This window comes from Nerophis ophidion, linkage group LG13 (genome assembly GCF_033978795.1).
Source record: "Nerophis ophidion isolate RoL-2023_Sa linkage group LG13, RoL_Noph_v1.0, whole genome shotgun sequence".
NCBI lineage: Eukaryota > Metazoa > Chordata > Actinopteri > Syngnathiformes > Syngnathidae > Nerophis > Nerophis ophidion.
In genome coordinates this window covers 44,423,877-44,448,182 of record NC_084623.1, presented here as the reverse complement: position 1 = coordinate 44,448,182, position 24,306 = coordinate 44,423,877, and the positions used below count along the sequence as shown (strand labels likewise).

General features: G+C 40.8%; 1 protein-coding gene across 7 annotated transcripts in view; it reads left to right on the top strand.

Annotated features, from left to right (window-relative positions):
• Positions 1-24,306, top strand: part of LOC133564596 (rap1 GTPase-activating protein 2-like) — a 314,916-nt gene that overhangs the window by 24,554 nt on the left and 266,056 nt on the right. For 3 of the 7 annotated variants that reach the window (XM_061918999.1, XM_061919006.1, XM_061919003.1), the window contains exon 1: positions 21,571-21,727. The exons of 1 other annotated variant lie outside the window; for it this stretch is intronic. In XM_061918999.1, the coding sequence (XP_061774983.1) occupies positions 21,636-21,727 (92 nt within the window). In that variant the 5' untranslated portion in view covers positions 21,571-21,635. Of the gene's footprint in view, positions 1-18,048; positions 18,232-21,568; positions 21,728-24,306 lie in introns of those variants that run through there. 3 more of the 7 variants (XM_061919001.1, XM_061918997.1, XM_061919011.1) reach the window with 3 other exon arrangements.

Below are 24,306 nucleotides of genomic sequence, written 5' to 3'. Positions count from 1 at the left end.
AAGATAGAAAACAAGAAGAGAAACACATCAAAAATGCACTTGAAAACTGTCAAATTCCAACTGGGCATCAAAAAAGGGGAACAACAAGTAAAAAAACAAGGAAGAGAGAACGAAGAAGAAACCAAAGAAAAAACCTGAAATAAAGAACAAAGAGGTCATAACCTTACCATACATCAGGGGAATAAAATGAAGACATCCACGTATTCGGAATTATGACAACTTGACATCTGCTGATTGGAGTAAGCGTTGCTCTGGTTTGTCGACAATTGGAAGTTGCTAGCAGTCTTCAAAGTACCCCAAAGCTGCCACAAATGATTGGAGGATACGGGAAGAACTGTGGACACTGTTGAATTGGATAACATGGGACTGCCTGCCTGCTGGATGAATTTGAGGACCAGTCATAGACGATTTAGAGTGAAAAGCTTGTGCAACTTGCATACAAAACATGCTGACTTGGATTGTTTCCCTGGCTTCGAGACTCTCCTGAAAGACAGTCTGGCAAAGACACAAGAAACTCCCCTTCTTGTCTCTCATGGACACATACCTGTTGTTGTTGACTTTGGACTGACTGGCAAGAACACCAAGGCCACGGAACATAGACACGCTGCAGGCTTACACACACACATGCACCCAAACACACATGCATCCAAAGCCCTTGACCCGAATCCCTCCGAGGTGATGGACAGCTGGGCAGCGCTTGAAGAGCTGCAGCCTGCCACCATACCCCCCCACACTCCCTCCCCTCTGTTGCAAGTCTTGACATGTATGTTGTGATATGTATATGTGTTTTTTTTTCCCACTCCAGACTGGGCCCCCTAGATAGTATTTTTTTTACTGATCCTCCCCTAGCGTTGACCTTTTTCCCATCTTTTATTGGGCACCTTGTGGCGACCCATCAGCGTTCCTGTTCTGTAACCCTGTACAATATTTGTTTGTCTAATCTTGAACAGGTTGTGCTGAAAACAAAGTTTTGTTGTACTTGTGCAATGACAATAAAGTTAAACCTCACACAAAAACCAGACAGTTACTTGTACATACAAAATAAAAAAATAGAACAAGACAAAAAATGTAATGTAATTTACAAAATCCCGTGTAAATCATGCAAGAAAAAGTGAAGACATTTAACATAACAAAGAAAGAACACCGGAAAAATTGTGAAAAAGAGACAACTGCGAGGTTTTACAAGAAGTCCATCCGTCCATCCATCCATCCATCCATCCACACAAGAAGCCTAAAACTAAAATCCGGACAGGAAATTACATCTAATATACCGAAGATATGGTCTGGCAGTTCTTTTTTCTGCTAGCAATTAATTGGATTAACAACACAAAATGCGGACTGTTTTTACGATCATTCTTTGATTGTCAAAGAAGTTTGTTGATGTAGTCTGTGATATTTCTACTTGGATAAATGTTAGTACATTACTTGAGGATTATAGATGGGGACACTTTTTCTGGCAGACCGAAATATCGTGTATATTTCCTTATAACAGAGCTGGGCAAATATTTTGACTCGGGGGGCTACATTGAGAGAAAAAAAAAAATTGTCTGGGAGTCCAATGTGTATGTGTGTATAAATTTTATATGCACAATTAGTTGTAAAAATCTGCTAAACAGTATGTGTGTTTGGGTCCCTTTTTGTTCAGGAACACTAATACCAAAGTCACAATGTCTGATAGAATTCTAAAAAAAACTTATGACAGACCACCTAGAAAAAATGGAATGGAGTTTTACAGTTTTTTTTTACTGAATGGGACACCCAAAATGTACATTTAAAATAAAGAATGTGGGATTTGCAATATTAACTGAACAATAAAACACTGAATATTAACAACACATGAACATGGCTCCTCTTTTACTTCTCAGACCAGATAGACATCTTTTACAATCACACAAGATACAAAAAATGTAAAAAAAAACAGCAAAATATGAATGCACAGGGTAATAAGCACCTAAACATTGATATATTATCACTTTTATGCAGAAATGTGTTGTAAAAAATTGCAAGTTTTCCAATTTCCAGTCCATGTTAATAGTGTTACAAATTTAAAAATCCGAGGTACCCATATTAAAACAACAAAAACTAAACAGATTAACTGTGATTATTTGTACGACTTAATTTAGAAGAAACATAATTAATGCTTTACTCATTTGACAGCCCCTCACTGGGCTGCACTTGGACAGCCTTGCTTTATGTACAGTATACCACAGTGACTGCCTGGACAGAATAACTCCCAGGTGGCATCTGCACCATTTTGTCAGCAAAGTATCCAAGTATAATTAGATTTTTTTTTTTTTAAACACGTCGGCGGTGTGAATGAAAGGAAGTCCCAGGGCTAAATGTACCAGAGAGATTTTTTGAAAGAGAATCTCAAACGCATGTCTTATGTAAAAGTATGAATTGATAAGAATCTAAAAAATCTGCTTTTGTTCCAAGTCTGAACCTTAAAGACATAGTAGCAAAAATAAGAGATATGTAGTAAGGTGTAACAAGTTTTATATTAGAAGAAAACTGACATTTTTTAAGGAATTGCAGTTGAAATGCATTGTTGTTTCAATTACTTAGTATTATGGACTACTCTTCAAAATACTGTTTAAAATGCATTCCCATGACAACTTTCTGTGCAGCATTTTTGGACTATATGCAAAATGTTTATTTTTGTATCCAAATTGCTTTTAGTTATGGACCGTATCAAATTCATGATTTGATTTGACGTACCATTTTCCGCATAAATTGTCATGTTTTGTGGTCACGTTCTGTTTGGTTTTGGACTCATTGTGCGCTCTTGTTTGTTTTTGCCACCATGACAACTCGTTAGTTTTCATTTGTCATGTCACGCACCTGATTCACTTGGACTCATGCACCTGTTAATCACCACAGCACAATTTAAGCCCGCAGTTGCCAGGCAGTCCGCCTGGCGACATCACCCTCTACACACATTTGTTATCTATGCTGATGATCCATGCCCAAATCTCGTTCCAAGTAAGTTTTCGTTATTCGTGCCATAGTTTGCAAGTTTTGTTTAATGTCCATAGTTTATGTTATAATAATAGTTTTGTTTTCATAGCCAAGGTTTGAACCTCTGCTGAGAGCGCCTTTTGTTTGTTCCTTTTGTTTGGTACTTTTTGAGTGATTAATAAAAATGTCCGGTCCAGTCAATTTGCACCACGGGAAAACAAACCACACCATAGTCCACGCCTTGACATAAATATCACAAGCTCATGTTCAGTAACCAGCACATCTTTTTTTGTGGACTAAATAATCATATCATAGATCTGCAGTAGCATATATGTTCTATTTCTTGGTGATTAATAGAACATGTCATTGTTGATCTACTCTGGCCAAGCAGTTGTTTACTGCATTGTATTGATTAACGTAGACCCCGACTTAAACAAGTTGAAAAACGTATTCGGGTGTTACCATATGTCAGGGGTCGGGAACCTTTTGGCTGAGAGAGCCACGAAGCCAAATAGTTTAAAATATATTTCCGTGAGAGCCACATAATATTTTTTTTTAACACTGAACACAACTAAACGCGTGCATTTTTAAGTAGGACCAACATTTCTAGAGTATATTGGTCTCTTATTCTCAAAGAACATTGTTATTCTGAAGCTAACTGTGGAGGGGGCGTGGCCTGCAGGCCTGCAGTGAAGCGGGGTGTGCCAGGACCACCCTCGAAATCAGCAACAAGTGCGTTTATGGCCCACCTGGGCCTTGTTATCCAATCACCTGTCGCTATGCAGAAGCCAGAAGGAGAGACAGGGTTGCCTGGAGTGCGAACGAGAACGAAAGAGAAAAAGACAATTGCTGGAAAGCAACTGAGAGACTTATTGAAAAATAAAACAATATTGTAACCCCGAAACAGGCTCTGATGCGGTGCTTGGTGGTCTGAAGAACCCCCAGGAGGGCAAGCCCCACACTAACCAATAATAAATAAATAACTTCTTACCATTATTGCAACTTCTTGAACAGGTGCCGTAGTAAACGGATGGATGGATTAAAAATGCACGAGAATGTTTTATATTTACAGCGTTATTTTTAACGCTGTGATTAGAAGTGGAATTAATCAAGCAATGTCAGCTCAGATTTACCTGAGAGCCGGATGCAGTCATCAAAAGAGCCACATCTGGCTCGCGAGCCATAGGTTCCCTACCCCTGCCATATGTACTGTACTTTTCAATCTACTAATACAAGTCTCAATCAAATCAATATGGACTAAAATACTCCTCAAAATACTCTTTAAAATGCGTTCCCATGCCAATTTTTTGTGCAGCATTTGTTGGACTACATGCAAAATGTTTTTTTTTTTTATCCAGAATTGCATTGAGTTATGGACAGTATCAAATTCATGATTTGATTTGACGCAGGCATAAAGTAACCTGCAAATCCATTTTTTTGGACTAAATAATCATATCATGGTTCTGCAGTAGCATATATGTTCTATTTCTTGGTGATTAATAGAACATGTCATTGTTTATTGACTCTGGCCCCGCAGTTGTTTATTGCAGATGTCTGCTAGGGAAAAGCAATATGTCCAATATTGAGTCATATAATATCTACTACCTTCCCATGTCAACTGAATGTTTATTTGTATCTTATTGAAGTCACCACGGCATACCTATTTTCTTATATAATTTCCATTTATGTTAGCGGTTGTGTAAACAACGCATCCTACCTTTAATTGCTTCATTTTCCAAAGTAGAAATACAAAGCCTATGAACGGAAGATCAATATTTACTCTCTTGCTCCTTCCCTTTTATGCACTCCTGACATGATGCATCTTTAGTTGATTGTAACGGTACACAAACATCAACATGGAGCCAAAGTCTCATTTCTTTATCGTCAACTAAATACGTCCTTGTCACCCCGCAGGTTAGTTGGCATGCGAGACAATTTATGTAACATCATAACCTAATTCAATGCAACACACACTCCTCGGGATATTTATTTTATTGTTACACAGTCTCGCTTTTGGATCCGAACATGTTGGCCTATTGAATCTTAACTTGTCATTAGAGCCAGGGACCACCAGTGGGCAATGATGTCTGTACTCAGAGATGACATGTCCATAATAATAATTATTATGTATTATGGTTTGAGCTTATATCAAAAAGGAGTAGGAAGAAGCAGTTAGTATTAATATTGTCAGAGTTAGTTAGTGGACGAACCCCCAAGATGCAGAGTTGGAGGCATTGGATAGGAAAAAATGATTTATTAAAGATAGCAAAACAATGAAAAACCAAAGGGTACAAACAAAAACGCGTACAAGGCGGATAACTAACTAAGAGAGCTAGCATGGGAGCTAGAAAACAAAAGGAACTTAGCATGGAAGTTAGCAAAAACAAAAAGGGCCTAGCGTGGAAGCTAGCGGATAGTGAGCAGGAAAACAGAAGTCGTACGTGTAATATGAAAACAAACTGGAAGCAGGGAACGAAAAAACAGTAAGCTACAAACATCTAACGAATATAGCTTACCGCTACGCTGCAAAGACACGACACGGTACGACGCGACAGGAGCGACAATACAGAAGCGACACTACATGAGAATAATCCAGCACAGACTGGAGGACAAAAGCAGGTAAAAATAGAAATCGGGCTGATTGACACCAGGTGTAGCCAGGTGCCAATCAGCCGCAGCTGAGGGGAAACAGCGCTCAGAGAGGAAGACAGGAAACAACAAAATAGGAGCGCTGACAGGAAATACTACACACACAGGAGAAAAGTACAACACAAAAAAACTGTCAGGGGCCAGCCTGACAGATATAATATTAACATTATTATCAACTAATGCTCAGTGGCCTAATGGTTGGAGTGTCCGTCCTGAGATCAGTAGTTTGTGAGTTCAAACCCCGGCTGAGACATACCAAAGACTATATAATTGGGACCCATTACTTCCCTGCTTGGCACTCATCACCAAGGGTTGGAATTGGGGGGTTAAATCACCAAAAATGATTCCCTGGCTGTGCCCAGTGCTGCTGCTCACTGCTCTCCTCACCTCCTAGGGAGTGATCAAGGGTGAATAACTTCGCCACACCTACTGTGTGTGATAATCTTTGGTACTTAAACTTTTTAAACTAGCATTAATAATAACCAGACTATCGCATTAGTTAAAGGCCTACTGAAATGAGATTTTGTTATTTAAATGGGGGATAGCAGGTCCATTCTATGTGTTATACTTGATCATTTCACGATATTGCCCATATTTTTGCTGAAAGGATTTAGTAGAGAACATCGACGATAAAGTTCGCAATTTTTGGTCGCTAATAAAAAAGCCTTGCCTGTACCGGAAGTAGCAGACGATGTGCGCGTGACGTCACTGGTTGTAGAGCTCCTCACATCCGCACATTGTTTACAATCATGGCCACCAGCAGCTAGAGCGATTCGGACCAAGAAAACGACAAATTCCCCATTAATTTGAGTGAGGATGAAAGATTCGTGGATGAGGATAGTGAGAGTGAAGGACTAGAAGAAGAAAAAAAAGACGAGGACAGTGGGAGCGATTCAGATGTTATTACACACATTTACTAAGACAATTCTGGAAAAAAAATTGTGTTACTAGTGTTTTAGTGGGATTATATAGTCATACCTGAAAGTCGGAGGGGTGTGGTGACCGCCAGTGTCTCTGAGGGAAGAAATGGAGGAGCCAAGAGAGTCGAAGCTGCCTCTTTGACAGCTGCAGGAGGAACGACACAGGGTCCTCTCATGTCTACGGTAAGAGCCGACTTACTACCACAATTTTCTCACCGAAACCTGCATGTGGTAGAGAACCATGTTTGCTTGACCGCTCTGTTCCATACTAAAACTTTATCGTCATCTTTAGGGAATGTACACAAAGAAACACCGGCTGTGTTTGTTTTGCTACAGCCGGCCGCAATACACCGCTTTCCACCAACATCTTTCTTCTTGACGTCTCCCATTATTAATTGAAGAAATTGCAAAAGATTCAGCAACACAGACGTCCAGAACACTGTGTAATTGTGCGATCAAAGCAGACTACTTTTAGCCGTGATCGGTGCTGGAAGACCATGTCCGCTACAACCGGTGACGTCACGCGCACGCGTCATCATACGCGTGTCATCATTCCGCGACGTTTTCAACAGGATACTACGCGGGAAATTTAAAATTGCAATTTAGTAAACTAAAAAAGGCCGTATTGCATGTGTTGCAATGTTAATATTTCATCATTGATATATAAACTATCAGACTGTGTGGTCGGTAGTTGTGGGTTTCAGTAGGTCTTTAAAGCCTTGGTTGTGTTGTTGGAGTTTTAAATTTATGATTTTTTTTTAATTAATATTATTTATATGTATACACTTTTTTAAATGTATATATATATATATTTTTTTTTGTATATTTTCTACAGCCTTAATTTAAGGTTGATGGTGTTAAATTATAAATCTTGCTTGGGTTGAAAATGTTGATGTTAGTGAATGCACCTGGCTTGTCGTGACTTTGATTAGTACATAAAGAGGAAGTGGTGAAATGTGTGCAGGTTTTGGTTCCGTTTATGTCCGAAACCTGTACCATTATGGAACCAGAACCCCGAGCAACCCGACAACTTCAAGTTTTTTTGCAAAGATTCAGAAGATGTGCCAGTCTGATTGAGATGTGTCTGCACCGACCGTGCTTTGATTGCAACTAAACAGTCCCTCCAGGACAGATGCGGCTGCAGAAAAACATTTAAAGGAGGTGCATTACATTTTTTTCAGGAGCACAGCTGCTAAAAAATTATTTCATGCGTGTGAGCATGCTTTATCGTTAAATCCGTACTCCTGGGGCTTCGTCTGTTCACAACTGATTACATGTAAGACGAACACTTTCATTTGTTATTGATACGATGTTGATGTGCTATAAAACCTATTTCTTGTTTAAAACCTACATAAAATTTCAACTGTTATTTGTTCATGCACATAATAAATATTAATAAAGTGTTTGGATGTGTTTATTAAAGTAACGTATTCTCTCCTGCCTGAAAAGGGTTTCAAAATAATATATGTGTCATGTCTGTTGATCATTTTTTTGTTTGGCCATGTGCTGTTTGTTTTTTGGACTCCAATAGTTCCTGTTTTTTCACTCCACTGTTCTGGTTTTCATAGTTAACCATTAGTTTCACCTGTTCCAAGTTTGGACTCTCACACCTGTCGTTAAGGTAACGTGTGGAGTTCCCCAGGGTTCGGTCCTTGGCCCCGCACTCTTCCGCATCTACTTGCTGCTGCTAGGTGACATCATACGCAAATACGGTGTTAGCGTTCACTGTTATGCTGATGACACCCAACTCTACATGCCCCTAAAGCTGACCAACACGCCGGACTGTAGTCAGTTGGAAGTGTGTCTTAATGAAATTAAACAATCAATGTCCGCTAACTTTTTGCAACTCAACGCCAAAAATACGGAAATGCTGATTATCGGTCCTGCTAGACACCGACCTCTATTTAATAAGCCAACTTTAACATTTGACAACCAAACAATTAAACAAGGCGACTCGGTAAAGAATCTGGGTATTATTTTCGACCCAACTCTCTCCTTTGAGTCACACATTAAAAGCGTTACTAAAACGGCCTTCTTTCATCTCCGTAATATCGCTAAAATTTGCTCCATTCTGTCCACTAAAGACGCTGAGATCATTATCCATGCGTTTGTTACGTCTCGCCTCGATTACTGTAACATATTATTTTCGGGTCTCCCCATGTCTGGCATTAAAAGATTACAGTTGGTACAAAATGCGGCTGCTAGACTTTTGACAAGAACAAGAAAGTTTGATCACATTACGCCTATACTGGCTCACTTGCACTGGCTTCCTGTGCACTTGAGATGTGACTTTAAGGTTTTACTACTTACGTATAAAATACTGCACGGTCTAGCTCCATCCTATCTTGCCGATTGTATTGTACCATATGTCCCGGCAAGAAATCTGCGTTCAAAGGACTCCGGCTAATTAGTGATTCCCAAAGCCCAAAAAAAGTCTGCGGCCTATAGAGCGTTTTCATTTCGGGCTCCAGTACTCTGGAATGCCCTCCCGGTAACAGTTTGAGATGCCACCTCAGTAGAAGCATTTAAGTCTCGCCTTAAAACTCATTTGTATACTCTAGCCTTTAAATAGACTCCCTTTTTAGACCAGTTGATCTGCCGTTTCTTTTCTTTTTCTCCTATGTCCCACTCTCCCCTGTCGAGGGGGTCCGGTCCGATCCGTTGGCCATGTACTGCTTGCCTGTGAATCGGCTGGGGACATCTCTAAGCTGCTGATCCGCTTCTGCTTGGGATGGTTTCCTGCTGGCTCCGCTGTGAACGGGACTCTCGCTGCTGTGTTGGATCCGCTTTGGATCCATTATGGATTGAACTTTCACAGTATCATGTTAGACCCGCTCGACATCCATTGCTTTCGTCCTCTCCAAGGTTCTCATAGTCATCATTGTCACCGACGTCCCACTGGGTGTGAGTTTTCCTTGCCCTTATGTGGGCCTACCGAGGATGTCGTAGTGGTTTGTGTTGTGGTTTGTGCAGCCCTTTGAGACACTAGTGATTTATAGGGCTATATAAGTAAACATTGATTGATTGATTGATTGACTATTATTTAAGCCACAGTTGCCAGGTAGTCAGCCTGGCGACATCACCTTTTATCAGCCATTATCACCTTCTACAAGCCCATGATATCCATGCTGATGATCCTGTTCCTTTCTAAGTAAGTAATCGTTATTCATCCCATAGATTTAAAGTTTCATTTTCATGTCCATAGTTTACGTTCTGAAAATTAGTTTTGTTTTCGTAGCCAAGTTTGTTCTCCGCCTTGTGCGCGCCTTCTGTTTGTTCCTTTGTATGAGTAATATTAAATATGTCTTTACCTTCACGCCGTGTCCACTCCAGTCGCTTTGCACCTTGGGAAAACAAACCCCACCACAGTCCGAGTCTTGACAGACACTACAGTCCGAGTCTTGACAATATCAATAGGGACACATTTCATCTATGCATAAATTATAAGACTCCCTTAGGAGATGCACATAGGAGATTTTACAATACTACTTTGAATCACTTTGGCAAACATGAATTGTTGTTTGGTGTGGATTTTAGCTTTTTAAAGGGTACTTTACCACGCAAACAGTACAGTATGTACCAAACCCAAAATCAGTTCAGTTGGCACGTTGTGTAAATTGTAAATAAAAACAATGATTTGCAAATCTTTTTCAACTTATATTCAGTTGAATAGACAGCAAAGACAAGATACTTATCGTTCGAACTGGAAAACTGTGTTATTTTTTGGAAATATCAGCTCATTTGGATTTTGATGCCTGCAACATGTTTCAAAAAAGCTGGCAAAAGTGGCAAAAAAGACTGAGAAAGTTGAGGAATGCTCATCAAACACTTATTTGGAACATCCTACATGTGAACAGGCTAATTGGGAACTGGTGGGTGCCATGATTGGGTAGAAAAGCAGCTTCCATGAAAGGCTCAGTCCTTCACAAACAAGGATGAGGCGAGGGTCACCACTTTGTGAACAAATGTGTGAGCAAATTGTTGAACAGTTTGAGAATAACATTTCTAAAAGAACTATTGCAAGGAATTTAGGGATTTCACCATCTACGGTACGTAATATCATCAAAAGTTTCAGAAAATCTGGAGAAATCACTGCACGTAAGCTGTAATATTACGTACCTTTGATCCCTCAGGCGGTACTGCATCAAAAAAGGACAGTGGGTGTAAAGGGTATCACCACATGGGCTCAGGAACACATCAGTAAACCACTCTCAGTAACTACAATTTGTCGCTACATTTTTAAATGCAAGTTAAAACTCTACTGTGCAAAGCGAACGCCATTTATCAACAACACCTGGAAACCCCGCCGGCTTCGCTGGGCCCGAGCTCATCTAAGATGTACTCATGCAAAGTGTAAAAGTGTTTGTGGTCTTACAAGTCCACATTTCAAATTGTTTTTCGAAACTGTGGACGTCGTGGCCTCCGGACCAAAGAGGAAAGGAACCATCAGGATTGTTATAGACGCAAAGTTCAAAAGCCAGTATCTGTGATAATATAGCAGTGTATTAGTCGTCAAGGCATGGGTAACTTACACATCTGTGAAAGCACCATTAATGCTAAAAGGTCTATACAGGTTTTGGAGCACCATAGTTGTCATCCGAGCAACATTATCATGGACGCCCCTGCTTATTTCAGCAAGACAATTCTAAGCCAACTGTTACAATAGCTTGGCTTCTTAGTAAAAGAATGCAGGTACTAGACTGGCCTGCCTGTAGTCCAGACATGTCTCTCATTGAAAATGTGTGGCGCAATATGAAGCATCAAATACCACAAAGGAGACCCCGGAATGTTGAACAACTTAAACTGTACATCAAGCAAGAATGGGAAAGAATTCCAACTTAAAAGCTTAAAAAATTGGTCTCCTCAGTTCCCAAACGTTTACTGAGTGTTGTTAAAAGGAAAGGCCATGTAACACAGTGGTGAAAATGCCCCTGTGACAACTTTTTTGCAATGCGTTGCTGCCATCAAATTCAAAATTAATGATTATTTTCAGTTCGAACATTAAATAGCTCATCTTTGCAGTCTATTCAATTGAGTATAAGTTAATAGGATTTGCAAATCATTGTATTCTGTTTTTATTTACCATTTACACAACATGCCAACTTTACTAGTTTGGGGTTTTCTAGTATATAACTTTTACTTCTTTGTTCACATATATAATACATTTATTCAAACATGTACAAGGTAAGACAAATTAAAAACAGATTTTCATTTGCAATGCTGACCTAGCAAAGAGGCAGTATTTACGTGATAGAGATGTTGAAGTGTGATGATAATCCATCATCGTCTCTCAATTACAAAAAACTGACCACTAGAGACCGCTCTCAACAGTTCATGCTCTTAACATGCGGGGGTAAATGTTTTGGAACATAAATTAATATTTAAGATGGATAAATGCTTTTCTAGGGTAAAATAAACACGGAGAATGTCTGCAAGTTGTGGAGGACAGATCACAGTTTTTTTCCATTATTATAAATAGTAAATACTATTATTAGTTATAATGAATTCAAATGATTCCGTGATTTGACAACGAGCTCTGAGTATGTGCTTTTAACACCGTTTAGTGTGTGGTATAAAATGAGTAAAACATCAGTACAGTATTTTTTAGAAGTTTTCCATTTTTTGTTAAAATCATGTGTTCTTTGAAAATTAGGTTTCATGATAACAAATTCCTATAATCACACATTGATTCAATGAAAAAAAAAAAAAAAAGCCAGAAAATATTCAAATGTGTCTTTCTTTTGTGATCCGAGCAATTTGGGCCACAACCATCACAAAAAAGTCCACAAAATTCTTGAGGGACTGACTTTAGGTTCAGTTATTGACTACTGGGAGTTTTAGGTTTTAGTCAAAAAAGCCAAATTTAATGAATAAACAGTTTGATTTATTAGAACATTAAAAGGCTGAAACATCCAACCATCCATCCACTTCCTACCGCTTGTCCCAGACTGAAACAGCAAAGTGGAAATACATTTTGCAAGGTTCTGCATATCAGGCATTACAACGTGATGATTTCAGGAATTTCTTATGTTTGTTATTAGGCTGTCAATGAATGTACGAATGAATCTCGATTGAGCATTTCTTCTTTGCCGAGATAATCCATCCTTTGGAATGTTGGTCCACTCCTCTTTAATGGTTGTGCCAAGTTGCTAAGTATTGGCAGGGTCTGGAACACACTGTCGTATACGCCAATCCACAGCATCCCAAACATGCTCAATGGGTGACATGTACGCTAAGCATCCTGGCCATGCAAGAACTGGGATGTTTTTAGCTTCCAGGAGTTGTGTACAGATTCTTGCAACATGGGGCCGTGAATTGTCAGGCTGAAACATGAGGTGAAGGGCCTCAGGATCTCGTCACGGTATATTTTGCTTTCAAAATGCCATCAAAGAAATACACTCGTGTTCGTTGTCCATAACATACGCCTGCCTGTACCATAACCTCCACCCCCACCATGGGCCACTCGATTCACGACGTTGGCATCAACAAACCGCTCTCCCACACGACGCCATGGCTGTCTGCCATCAGCCCTGAACAGTGAAAACCGGGATTCATCCGTGTAGAGAACACCTCTTCACCATCGAATGGGTGCATTTGCTCGCTCAAGTCACCAAGATCCCAATGAGGACCACAAGCATGCAGGTGAGCTTCTCTAAAAACATTTTTTTCACAGTTTGAGCAGAAATTATTCGGTTATGCAAGCCAATTGTTGCAGCAGCTGTCCGGGTGGCTGGTCTCAGGCGATCATGGAGGTGCACCTGCTGGATGGGGAGGTCCTGGGCCGGTGTGGTTACACGTGGTCTGCGGTTTTGAGGCCTGTTAGCTCTACTGCCAAATTATCTAACACACCTTAGGAGACGGCTCATGGTAGAGAAATGAACATTGCATTCATGGGCAAATGCTCTGGTGGAAATTCATGCTGGATGTGGAGGTCCTGGGACGGTGTGGTTACACGTGGTCTGCGGTTTTGAGGCCGGTTAGATGTACTGCAAAATTATCTAACACACCTTTGGAGACGGCTCATGGTAGATAAATGAAGCTTGTATTCATGGGCAAATGCTCTGGTGGAAATTCCTGCTGGATGTGGAGGTCCTGGGCCGGTGTGGTTCCACGTGGTCTGCGGTTTTGAGGCCGGTTAGATGTACTGCCAAATTATCTGAAGCACCTTTGGAGATGGCTTATGGTAGAGAAATGAACATTGCATTCATGGACAAATGCTCTGGTGAAAATTCCTGCTGGATGTGGAGGTCGTGGGCTGGTGTGGTTACACGTGGTCTGCAGTTTTGAAGCCGGGTAGATGTAATGCAAAATTATCTAACACACCTTTGGAGACGGCTCATGGTAGAGAAATGAACATTGCATTCATGGGCAAATGCTCTGGTGGAAATTCATGCTGGATGTGGAGGTCCTGGGACGGTGTGGTTACACGTGGTCTGCGGTTTTGAGGCCGGTTAAATGTACTGCAAAATTATCTAACACACCTTTGGAGACGGCTCATGGTAGATAAATGAAGATTGTATTCATGGGCAAATGCTCTGGTGGAAATTCCTGCTGGATGTGGAGGTCCTGGGCCGGTGTGGTTCCACGTGGTCTGCGGTTTTGAGGCCGGTTAGATGTACTGCCAAATTATCTGAAGCACCTTTGGAGATGGCTTATGGTAGAGAAATGAACATTGCATTCATGGACAAATGCTCTGGTGAAAATTCCTGCTGGATGTGGAGGTCGTGGGCTGGTGTGGTTACACGTGGTCTGCAGTTTTGAAGCCGGTTAGATGTACTGCCAAATTATCTGAAACACCTTTGGAGACGGCTTATGGTAGAGAAATGAACATTGCATTCATGGGCAAATGCTCCGGTGGAAATTCATGCTGGATGTGGAGGTCCTGGGCCGGTGTGGTTACATGTAGTATGCGGTTTTGAGGCCGGTTAGATGTACTGCTAAATTATCTGAAACACCTTTGGAGACGGCTTATGGTAGAGAAATGAACATTGCATTCACGGGCAAATGCTCTAGTGGAAATTCATGCTGGATGTGGAGGTCCAGGGCCGGTGTGGTTACACGTGGTCTGCGGTTTTGAGGCCGGTTAGATGTACTGCCAAATTATCTGAAACACCTTTGGAGACGGCTTATGGTAGAGAAATGAACATTGCATTCACGGGCAAATGCTCTGGTGGAAGTTCCTGCTGGATGTGGAGGTCCTGGGCCGGTGTGGTTCCACGTGGTCAGCGGTTTTGAGGCCGGTTAGATGTACTGCCAAATTATCTGAAGCACCTATGGAGACGGCTTATGGTAGAGAAATGAACATTGCATTCACGGGCAAATGCTCGGGTGGAAATTCATGCTGGATGTGGAGGTCCTGGGCCGGTGTGGTTACACGTGGTCTGCGGTTTTGAGGCCGGTTAGATATACTGCCAAATTTTCTGAAACACCTTTGGCGAGGGCTTATGGTAGAGAAATGAACATTGCATTCACGGGAAAATGCTCTGGTGGAAGTCCCTGCTGGATGTGGAGGTCCTGGGCCGGTGTGGTTACACGTGGTCTGCGGTTTTGAGGCCGGTTAGATGTACTGCCAAATTATCTGAAACACCTTTGGAGACGGCTTATGGTACAGAAATTAACATTGCATTCACGGGCAAATCCTCTTGTGGAAGTTACTGCTGGATGTGGAGGTCCTGGGCCGGTGTGGTTACACGTGGTCTGCGGTTTTGAGGCCGGTTACATGTACCGCCAAATTATCTGAAACACCTTTGGAGACGGCTTATGGTAGAGAAATGAACATTGCATTCACGGGGAAATGCTCTGGTGGAAATTCATGCTGGATGTGGAGGTCCTGGGCCGGTGTGGTTACATGTGGTATGCGGTTTTGAGACCGGTTAGATGTACTGCCAAATTATCTGAAACACCTTTGGAGACAGCTTATGGTAGAGAAATGAACATTGCATTCACAGGCAAATGCTCTGGTGGAAGTTCCTGCTGGATGTGGAGGTCCTGGGCCGGTGTGGTTCCATGTGGGCTGCGGTTTTGAGGCCGGTTAGATGCACTGCCAAATTATCTGAAGCACCTATGGAGACGGCTTATGGTAGAGAAATGAACATTGCATTCAAGGGCAAATGCTCTGGTGGAAATTCATGCTGGATGTGGAGGTCCTGGGCCGGTGTGGTTACACGTGGTCTGCGGTTTTGAGGCCGGTTAGATGTACTGCCAAATTATCTGAAGCACATATGGAGACGGCTTATGGTAGAGAAATTAACATTGCATTCACGGGCAAATGCTCTGGTGGAAATTCATGCTGGATGTGGAGGTCCTGGGCCGGTGTGGTTACACGTGGTCTGCAGTTTTGAGGCCGGTTAGATGTACTGCAAAATTATCTAACACACCTTTGGAGATGGCTCATGGTAGAGAAATGAACATTGCATTCATGGGCAAATGCTCCGGTGGAAATTCATGCTGGATGTGGAGGTCCTGGGCCGGTGTGGTTACACGTGGTTACACGTGGTATGTGGTTTTGAGGCCGGTTAGATGTACTGCAAATTATCTGAAGCACATATGGAGACGGCTTATGGTAGAGAAATTAACATTGCATTCACGGGCAAATGCTCTGGTGGAAATTCATGCTGGATGTGGAGGTCCTGGGCCGGTGTGGTTACATGTAGTATGCGGTTTTGAGGCCGGTTAGATGTACTGCTAAATTATCTGAAACACCTTTGGAGACGGCTTATGGTAGAGAAATGAACATTGCATTCACGGGCAAATGTTCTGGTGGAAATTCATGCTGGATGTGGAGGTCCAGGGCCGGTGTGGTTACACGTGGTCTGCGGTTTTGAGGCCGGTTAGATGTACTGCCAAATTATCTGAAACACCTTTGGAGACGGCTTATGGTAGAGAAATGAACATTGCATTCACGGGCAAATGCTCTGGTGGAAGTTCCTGCTGGAAGTGGAGGTCCTGGGCCGGTGTGGTTCCACGTGGTCTGCGGTTTTGAGGCCGGTTAGATGTACTGCCAAATTATCTGAAGCACCTATGGAGACGGCTTATGGTAGAGAAATGAACATTGCATTCACGGGCAAATGCTCTGGTGGAAATTCATGCTGGATGTGGAGGTCCTGGGCCGGTGTGGTTACACGTGGTCTGCGGTTTTGAGGCCGGTTAGATGTACTGCCAAATTTTCTGAAACACCTTTGGCGAGGGCTTATGGTAGAGAAATGAACATTGCATTCACGGGAAAATGCTCTGGTGGAAGTTCCTGCTGGATGTGGAGGTCCTGGGCCGGTGTGGTTACACGTGGTCTGCGGTTTTGAGGCCGGTTAGATGTACTGCCAAATTATCTGAAACACCTTTGGAGACGGCTTATGGTACAGAAATGAACATTGCATTCACGGGCAAATGCTCTTGTGGAAGTTACTGCTGGATGTGGAGGTCCTGGGCCGGTGTGGTTACACGTGGTCTGCGGTTTTGAGGCCGGTTAGATGTACTGCCAAATAATCTGAAACACCTTTGTAGACGGCTTATGCTAGAGAAATGAACATTGCATTCACGGGCAAATGCTCTGGTGGAAATTCATGCTGGATGTGGAGGTCCTGGGCCGGTGTGGTTACACGTGGTATGCGGTTTTGAGGCCGGTTAGATGTATTGCCAAATTATCTGAAACACCTTTGGAGACGGCTTATGGTAGAGAAATAACCATTGCATTCACGGTCAAAGGCTCTGGTAGAAATTCATGCTAGATGTGGAGGTCCTGGGCCGGTGTGGTTACACGTGGTTACACGAGGTATGCGGTTTTGAGGCCGGTTAGATGGAATGCCAAATTATCTGAAACACCTTTGGAGACGGCTTATGGTAGAGAAATGAACATTGCATTTACAGGCAAATGCTCTGGTGGAAATTTCTGCAGTCAGCATGCCAATTGCACGCTCCCTCTGTGGCATTGTGCTGTGTGATAAAACTGCACATTTTATTGTGGTCAGCCTAAGGCACATCTGTGCAATAATCATGTTGTTTACTCAGTATCTTGATATGCCACACCTGTGAGGTGGGATGGATTATCTCGGCAAAGAAGGAATAGGTCGTTTGTGTATACAGTAAAAGTTTTAAATCTTTGAGTTCAACTCATGAACAATGGGATCAGAACAAAAGTGTTTATATTTTTCTTCAGTATTATACTGTTTTTAAAAATGCATTTTACTTATTTATAAAATGCAAGCTTTCTGTGTTCGATTCTCTTGTTTTCGTTCAGTTCTTATAGGTGTGTTTAAGAATGTAAGAATGAGCAGGAAGGACACACCCTGTGCTCAGACCCGCAAGGTTACTTTGTATTACCAGTATGTCTGTTCTCATTTGTACTTGTTGAATATGTTGATTTATATTATTGTACCGCAGTCATGTTTTTATGATGCAGATCAATGAAGAGTGCACCTTTTAGGGGTGTGTGGCAAAATGAACCCACTCAGATGGGACCTTGTGGCCCCTCCTCACCTTAAACCCTCCCCTCACACGCGTGCTTAGTGTACATGTCAGGGAGAGTGACTTTGACTTCGGCAACAGACTGGAGGAAGACAGCAAAAGAAGAAACATAGGAGCGAGAAAGAGAGAGAGATAAAGTGAAAGTGGGGAACCGAGAGCAGAGCACACATTTCTCAGAGGAGACTGTGAGGAGTTGGAGAATGCTAAGGAGGAAAAGAAGCGTGTCGTTTGGTGGATTTGGATGGTACTGTATGCTCCTATTTTTCAAACTTCCATTTTATGTGCTTTAATTAAACGGTACATGCACATTCATCACGGTTGTGCGGTATTTTTAAGTCTTGCTGCAGAAAGGAAGGATGGGTGGAGGGTTCACACTCCTCACACCTCTTATAAGAATGTGTGTGTGGTTGTGTGTGTAGTGCAGTGGTTCTCAACCTTTTTTCAGTGATGTACCCCCTGTGAACAATTCAAGTACCCTTAATCAGAGCAAAGCATTTTTCGTTGAAAAAAAAGAAATAAAGAAGTAAAATGCAGCACTATGTCATCAGTTTGTGATTTATATAACAGTGCAAAATATTGCTCATTTTTAGTGGTCTTTCTTGAACTATTTGGAAAAAAAATAAAAATAATAAAAACTTGCTGAAAAATAAACAAGTGATTCAATTATAAGTAAATATTTCCACACATAGAAGTAATCATCAACTTAAAGATCCCTCTTTGGGGAATCCTTCTGGATTCATGAACTTAATTCTAAACATTTCTTCACAAAAAAAGAAATTTTTAACATCAATATTTATGGAACATGTCCACAAAAAATCTAGCTGTCAATACTGAATATTGCATTGTTGCATTTCTTTTCACAGTTTATGAACTTATAGTATTCTTCAATAAATATAATTATAAAGGATTTTTGAATTGTTGCTATTTTTACATTATTTTAAAAAAATCTCACGTATCCCTTGGCATACCGTCAAGTACCCACAGGGATACACATACCCCCGTTTGAGAACCACTGGTGTAGCGTGTGTGTGTGTGTGCTCCACTCTGTGCTGTCTCCATTCAGCGTTTGCAATCAACAGACACTTTTGTAAATGCCCCGTTTGTTGTTGCTTCCATCACGGGACTCGGAACGTGGCGCCGTCCTATCCTGTGTTCCTCTTCCCCTGATCGGATGATGATATTCCCTTGATGCAACTGCCAGGGAGTCCATTTGCTGTGGAAAGTGCTGACGCGCTGACGGTTGTCATATTCTTATGCTGAAAGCATCCCTTTGGAGCACTTTACATCCGCAGATGGGCTGAACCCAAAAGTTCAAGAAACTTATCCAAGAACAAAAATTCAGTTTTTCATCCTGATGGAGGAAGCATTAAATGTCTGAGAGCATAACTGGTCCACATCAGTGTGCTTATCAGACGAAGAAAGGGAGGAAAATGTCTACTCTGACACGGTTAAACGTGACCGCTCGGTACCTGCAAGGTCTGAAAAGGCACTTCTGTGTGTTATTGATTCGTCAGCCTTTAATGTATGTTTTCAGCACAGCCCCGAGCTGGATTATTGGCTTTTAACCCTGGCAATGTTTGTTGGGAGTATCGGTTGTTCATTCTCTGCTCTAATGAGTCACTTCAGAGTATTTGCGAGGCTTTTTGTGTTCATTGTCTAGACCAGGGGTAGGGAACCTATGGCTCTCGGGCCAGATGTGGCTCTTTTGATGACTGCGTCTGGCTCTCAGATAAACCTTAGCTGACATTGCTTAAAGGGGAACATTATCACCAGACCGATGTAAGCCTCAATATATACCTTGATGTTGCAGAAAAAAAGCTATATGGTTTTTTTAAACAATTTCCGAACTCTAAAAGGGTGAATTTGGCGATTTAAACGCCTTTCAATTGTTCGCTGGGATGTTACAATGGGAAGCAATCCACTACTGTTGTGTCGTTCGGGAACGATTCGTTCGAACGAATGAATCTTTTGAGTGATCGTACTGAACCGAATCATTTTATGAACTGATTCGTTCCTTTCTCAGTTCAGTTGAGCTCTGCCCCGACCATGCCGGTATGAGTGGAACTGCCGCGAATCACGTGAATCACGTTCGCGAACGTACTGACATAGAGAACTGACTGTGTCGTGACGTGAATCACGTGAATCTAGACCAAGGGTAGGGAACCTATGGCTCTCGAGCCAGATGTGGCTCTTTTGATGACTGCGTCTGGCTCTCGGATAAACCTTAGCTGACATTGCTTAAAGGGGAACATTATCACCAGACCAATGTAAGCGTCAATATATACCTTAATGTTGCAGGAAAAAGGCTATATGGTTTTTTTAAACAATTTCCGAACTCTAAAAGGGTGAATTTGGCGATTTAAACGCCTTTCAATTGTTCGCTGGGATGTTACAATGGGAAGCAATCCACTACTGTTGTGTCGTTCGGGAACGATTCGTTCGAACGAATGAATCTTTTGAGTGATCGTACTGAACCGAATCATTTTATGAACTGATTCGTTCCTTTCTCAGTTCAGTTGAGCTCTGCCCCGACCATGCCGGTATGAGTGGAACTGCCGCGAATCACGTGAATCACGTTCGCGAACGTACTGACATAGAGAACTGACTGTGTCGTGACGTGAATCACGTGAATCTAGACCAAGGGTAGGGAACCTATGGCTCTCGAGCCAGATGTGGCTCTTTTGATGACTGCGTCTGGCTCTCGGATAAACCTTAGCTGACATTGTTTAAAGGGAAACATTATCACCAGACCTATGTAAGCGTCAATATATACCTTGATGTTGCAGAAAATCGTTTTTTTAAATGATTTCCGAACTCTAAAAGGGTGAATTTGGCGATTTCAACGCCTTTCAATTGTTCGCTGTCGGAGCGATGACCTTTCACCTGTGATGTTACAATGGGAATCACTTTATGAACTGATTCGTTCCTTTCTCAGTTCCGTTGAGCTCCGCCGCGACCATGCCGGTATGAGTGGAACTGCCACGAATCACGTGAATCACGTTGACACACGTACTGACACAGAGAACTGACTGTGTCGCGACGTGAATCACGTAAACATTGATTGATTGATTGAAAAACCGATGTGTTTGAAGTGGCAGACACAAAACGGCAAGTTTTAAGTTTCCACGCTTTACTTTGTACCTCCTGCTGGTCCTAACAGAATTGCTATTGTTACATCCAGTGGACACATTCAGAACAGCAGTTTCTTTCATTAAAAAAAAAAATGCAACTCATTTTAATACTTGGCAAACTCATTAGGCGGTCTGGATAAAACCTGTTGGCGGGCCTGATCCGGACAATGGGCCGTATGTTTGACACCCCTGCATTAGATTGTGATTTCATGAATCTGTCATCAATGTTTCTTTTGTTATTGTTCCAACCTGTCACAGCTGATCTGACTTATTCTTGTGTTTCCTCATTTCGGTGTTGGTTTCCTGTCAGCGCTCTTATTTTTGTTACACTTCCTGTTTGGTTGCAGCACCTGCCTCTGATTAGCGATCAGAAGACTCACCTGCTTCTGATCGCTAATCAGAGAGCTGTGTATGCTAGACTTGCATTGCGGTCGGGACTGGCTCGTCGAGACTTGGCAATGTTTGTTTTACAGCTTGTTTATATTTTTGTGCACTTCCCTGTTGCACTGTTTGCTACATGGACGACTCCTACTACCAGCATGTCGCCTCCTGTCTCCGCGTCTTGAGGTCACAACTACGGCAGCATTGCGAGTTTGTGACCGTTATATGGTATCTTATATTTCATTGTACATTTTTATTTTTATTTTGACTTCTTGATTCCGATTGTTTATTTCCTGATTGGTGACTTTGGGTGTTTAAAAAGGCATTTTTAAATTATAATTAATATTAGGATTTTTATTGTTGACTATACAATATATATGGTAAATGGGTTATACTCGTATAACACTTTTCTACCTTCAAGGTACTGAAAGCGCTTTGACACTATTTCCACATTCACACACACATTCACATTCACACACTGATGGCGGGAGCTGCCATGCAAGGCCCTAACCACCAGCCATCAGGAGCAAGGGTGAAGTGTCTCGCTCAAGGACACAACGGACGTGACTGGGGTGGTAGAAGCTGGGGATCGACCAGGAACCGTCAGGTTGCTGGCATGGCCACTTTACCAAATGTACCAAATCGTCCCCAATTTGTTATATTATAATTATCATCAATAATAGTAAATAATAATAATAATAATAATAATAATAATAAAGTAACAATAACAATATCTGATCAATACAATTTATAATCGCACGTTTTTATAATAATACATTGTCATCCATCCATCCATTTCCTACCGCTTATTCCCTTTGGGTTCGCAGTGGCCGCTGGTGCCCATCTCAGCTACAATCGGGCGGAAGGTGGTGTACACCCTGGACAAGTCACCAACTAATTGCAGTGGTATTATAATAACAATATTATTAATAACTATATTAATAAGTTTTGTTGTTAAATAAATAAATGATAAATGGGTTGTACTTGTATAGCGCTTTTCTACCTTCATGGTACTCAAAGCGCTTTGACACTACTTCCACATTTACCCATTCACACACACATTCACACACTGATGGAGGGAGCTGCCATGCAAGGCGCCAACCAGTACCCATCAGGAGCAAGGGTGAAGTGTCTTGCTCAGGACACAACGGACGTGACGAGGTTGGTTCTAGGTGGGATTTGAACCAGTGACCCTCGGGTTGCGCACGGACACTCTCCCACTGCGCCACGCCGTTATTGTTATTGGTATTATCATTATTATAATATTATCAATAACAATAATACAACTACTAATAAAACATTGTAATAATAATAATAATACACATATCACAGTATTAATAATACAGTTATATTATAGTGTTATTATAACAATATTAATATTAACAATAACTATTAATAAACGTGTTGTTATTGGTATTATCATTATTATAATATTAATAACAATATTTAATAATAATACATTGTAATAATACCAATACACATCATATCACAGTAATACAGTTATATTATTATTGTTTTATATTAATACTAATAGTATTATACATTAGTATATATAATATATTGTATATGATAGTATTAAATTATTAGTATTATCAGTATTATGAATAATATTACTAGTAGTAGTAGTTGTAGTATCATAATAAAATGATGTAAAACAAATAATTGTAATATGATATTAATAAAATAGGATTTTAATATTGTCATTCGTAGTATTTATATTATGGATATAATCATATATTATAATTATGTTATTATTATTACTTTTATCATTATGTGTTGTATTATTATTATTAATTGTTGGTTTTATTATTATATTATTATGTATTTAGTTATTAATAGCAGACATAGTAGTAGTAGTTGTAGTAATATAGAAAACATATATATATATATAAATAATAATAATACTAATAATGATAATAAATAATAATAATAATACCAATACAATTTACAATAATATATTCAAAATTATGAATCCTACTGAGTCCACCACAAGGAGGTTTCAAGCCACAAACTGACTGAAAGCGGATAAATCAACCTACAAAAGTAAGAATTTGGGGAAGAAGGTGTTGCGTTGTGAACACATTTGTGCATGAATGTTGGTTTTAATACAGCCGACAAGTTACCACAATCCAAATAGGATAATGTGTTTATTTAGTCAGGCTAGCTCAGCTTCTTCAGTTTATTTTCCAGCAGCCCCGGTTCCCAATGGCACACTGTTGCCCCTCACAAGACAATCCTGGTACTACAGAATGTCAAACTGCCAAGACTCTGTTGTTATTGGCTGATCTTTAGGTGTGTGGTGTTTGACATGTACAAATAACACACCTGGCAATGTTTTATATCAATGCTCTTGAACTGAAGCACCAATATTATAGATACAAAACATTGAAAAAAAAACAATGATATCATGGGGCAATCTCTATAGACCAGGGGTCACCAACCTTTTTGAAACCAAAAGCTACTTCTTGGGTACTGATTAATGCGAATGGTTACCAGTTTGATGCACACTTAAATAGATTGCCAGAAATTTGCTACATTAACCTTTAATAAATAAATCTATATGTATAAAAAAAATGGGTATTTCTGTCATACATTCGGTTGTACATTTTTTTCCATTTACGGAAGTTTTTTTTGTAGAAAATAAATGATGAAAAAACACTTAATTGAATGGTTTTAAAGAGGAGAAAACACAAAAAAAATGAAAATTTAATTTTGAAACATAGTTTATCTTCAATTTCGACTCTTTAAAATTCAAAATTCTAACAAAATAAAAGAGAAAAACTAGCTAATTCGATTTTTTTTTTAAA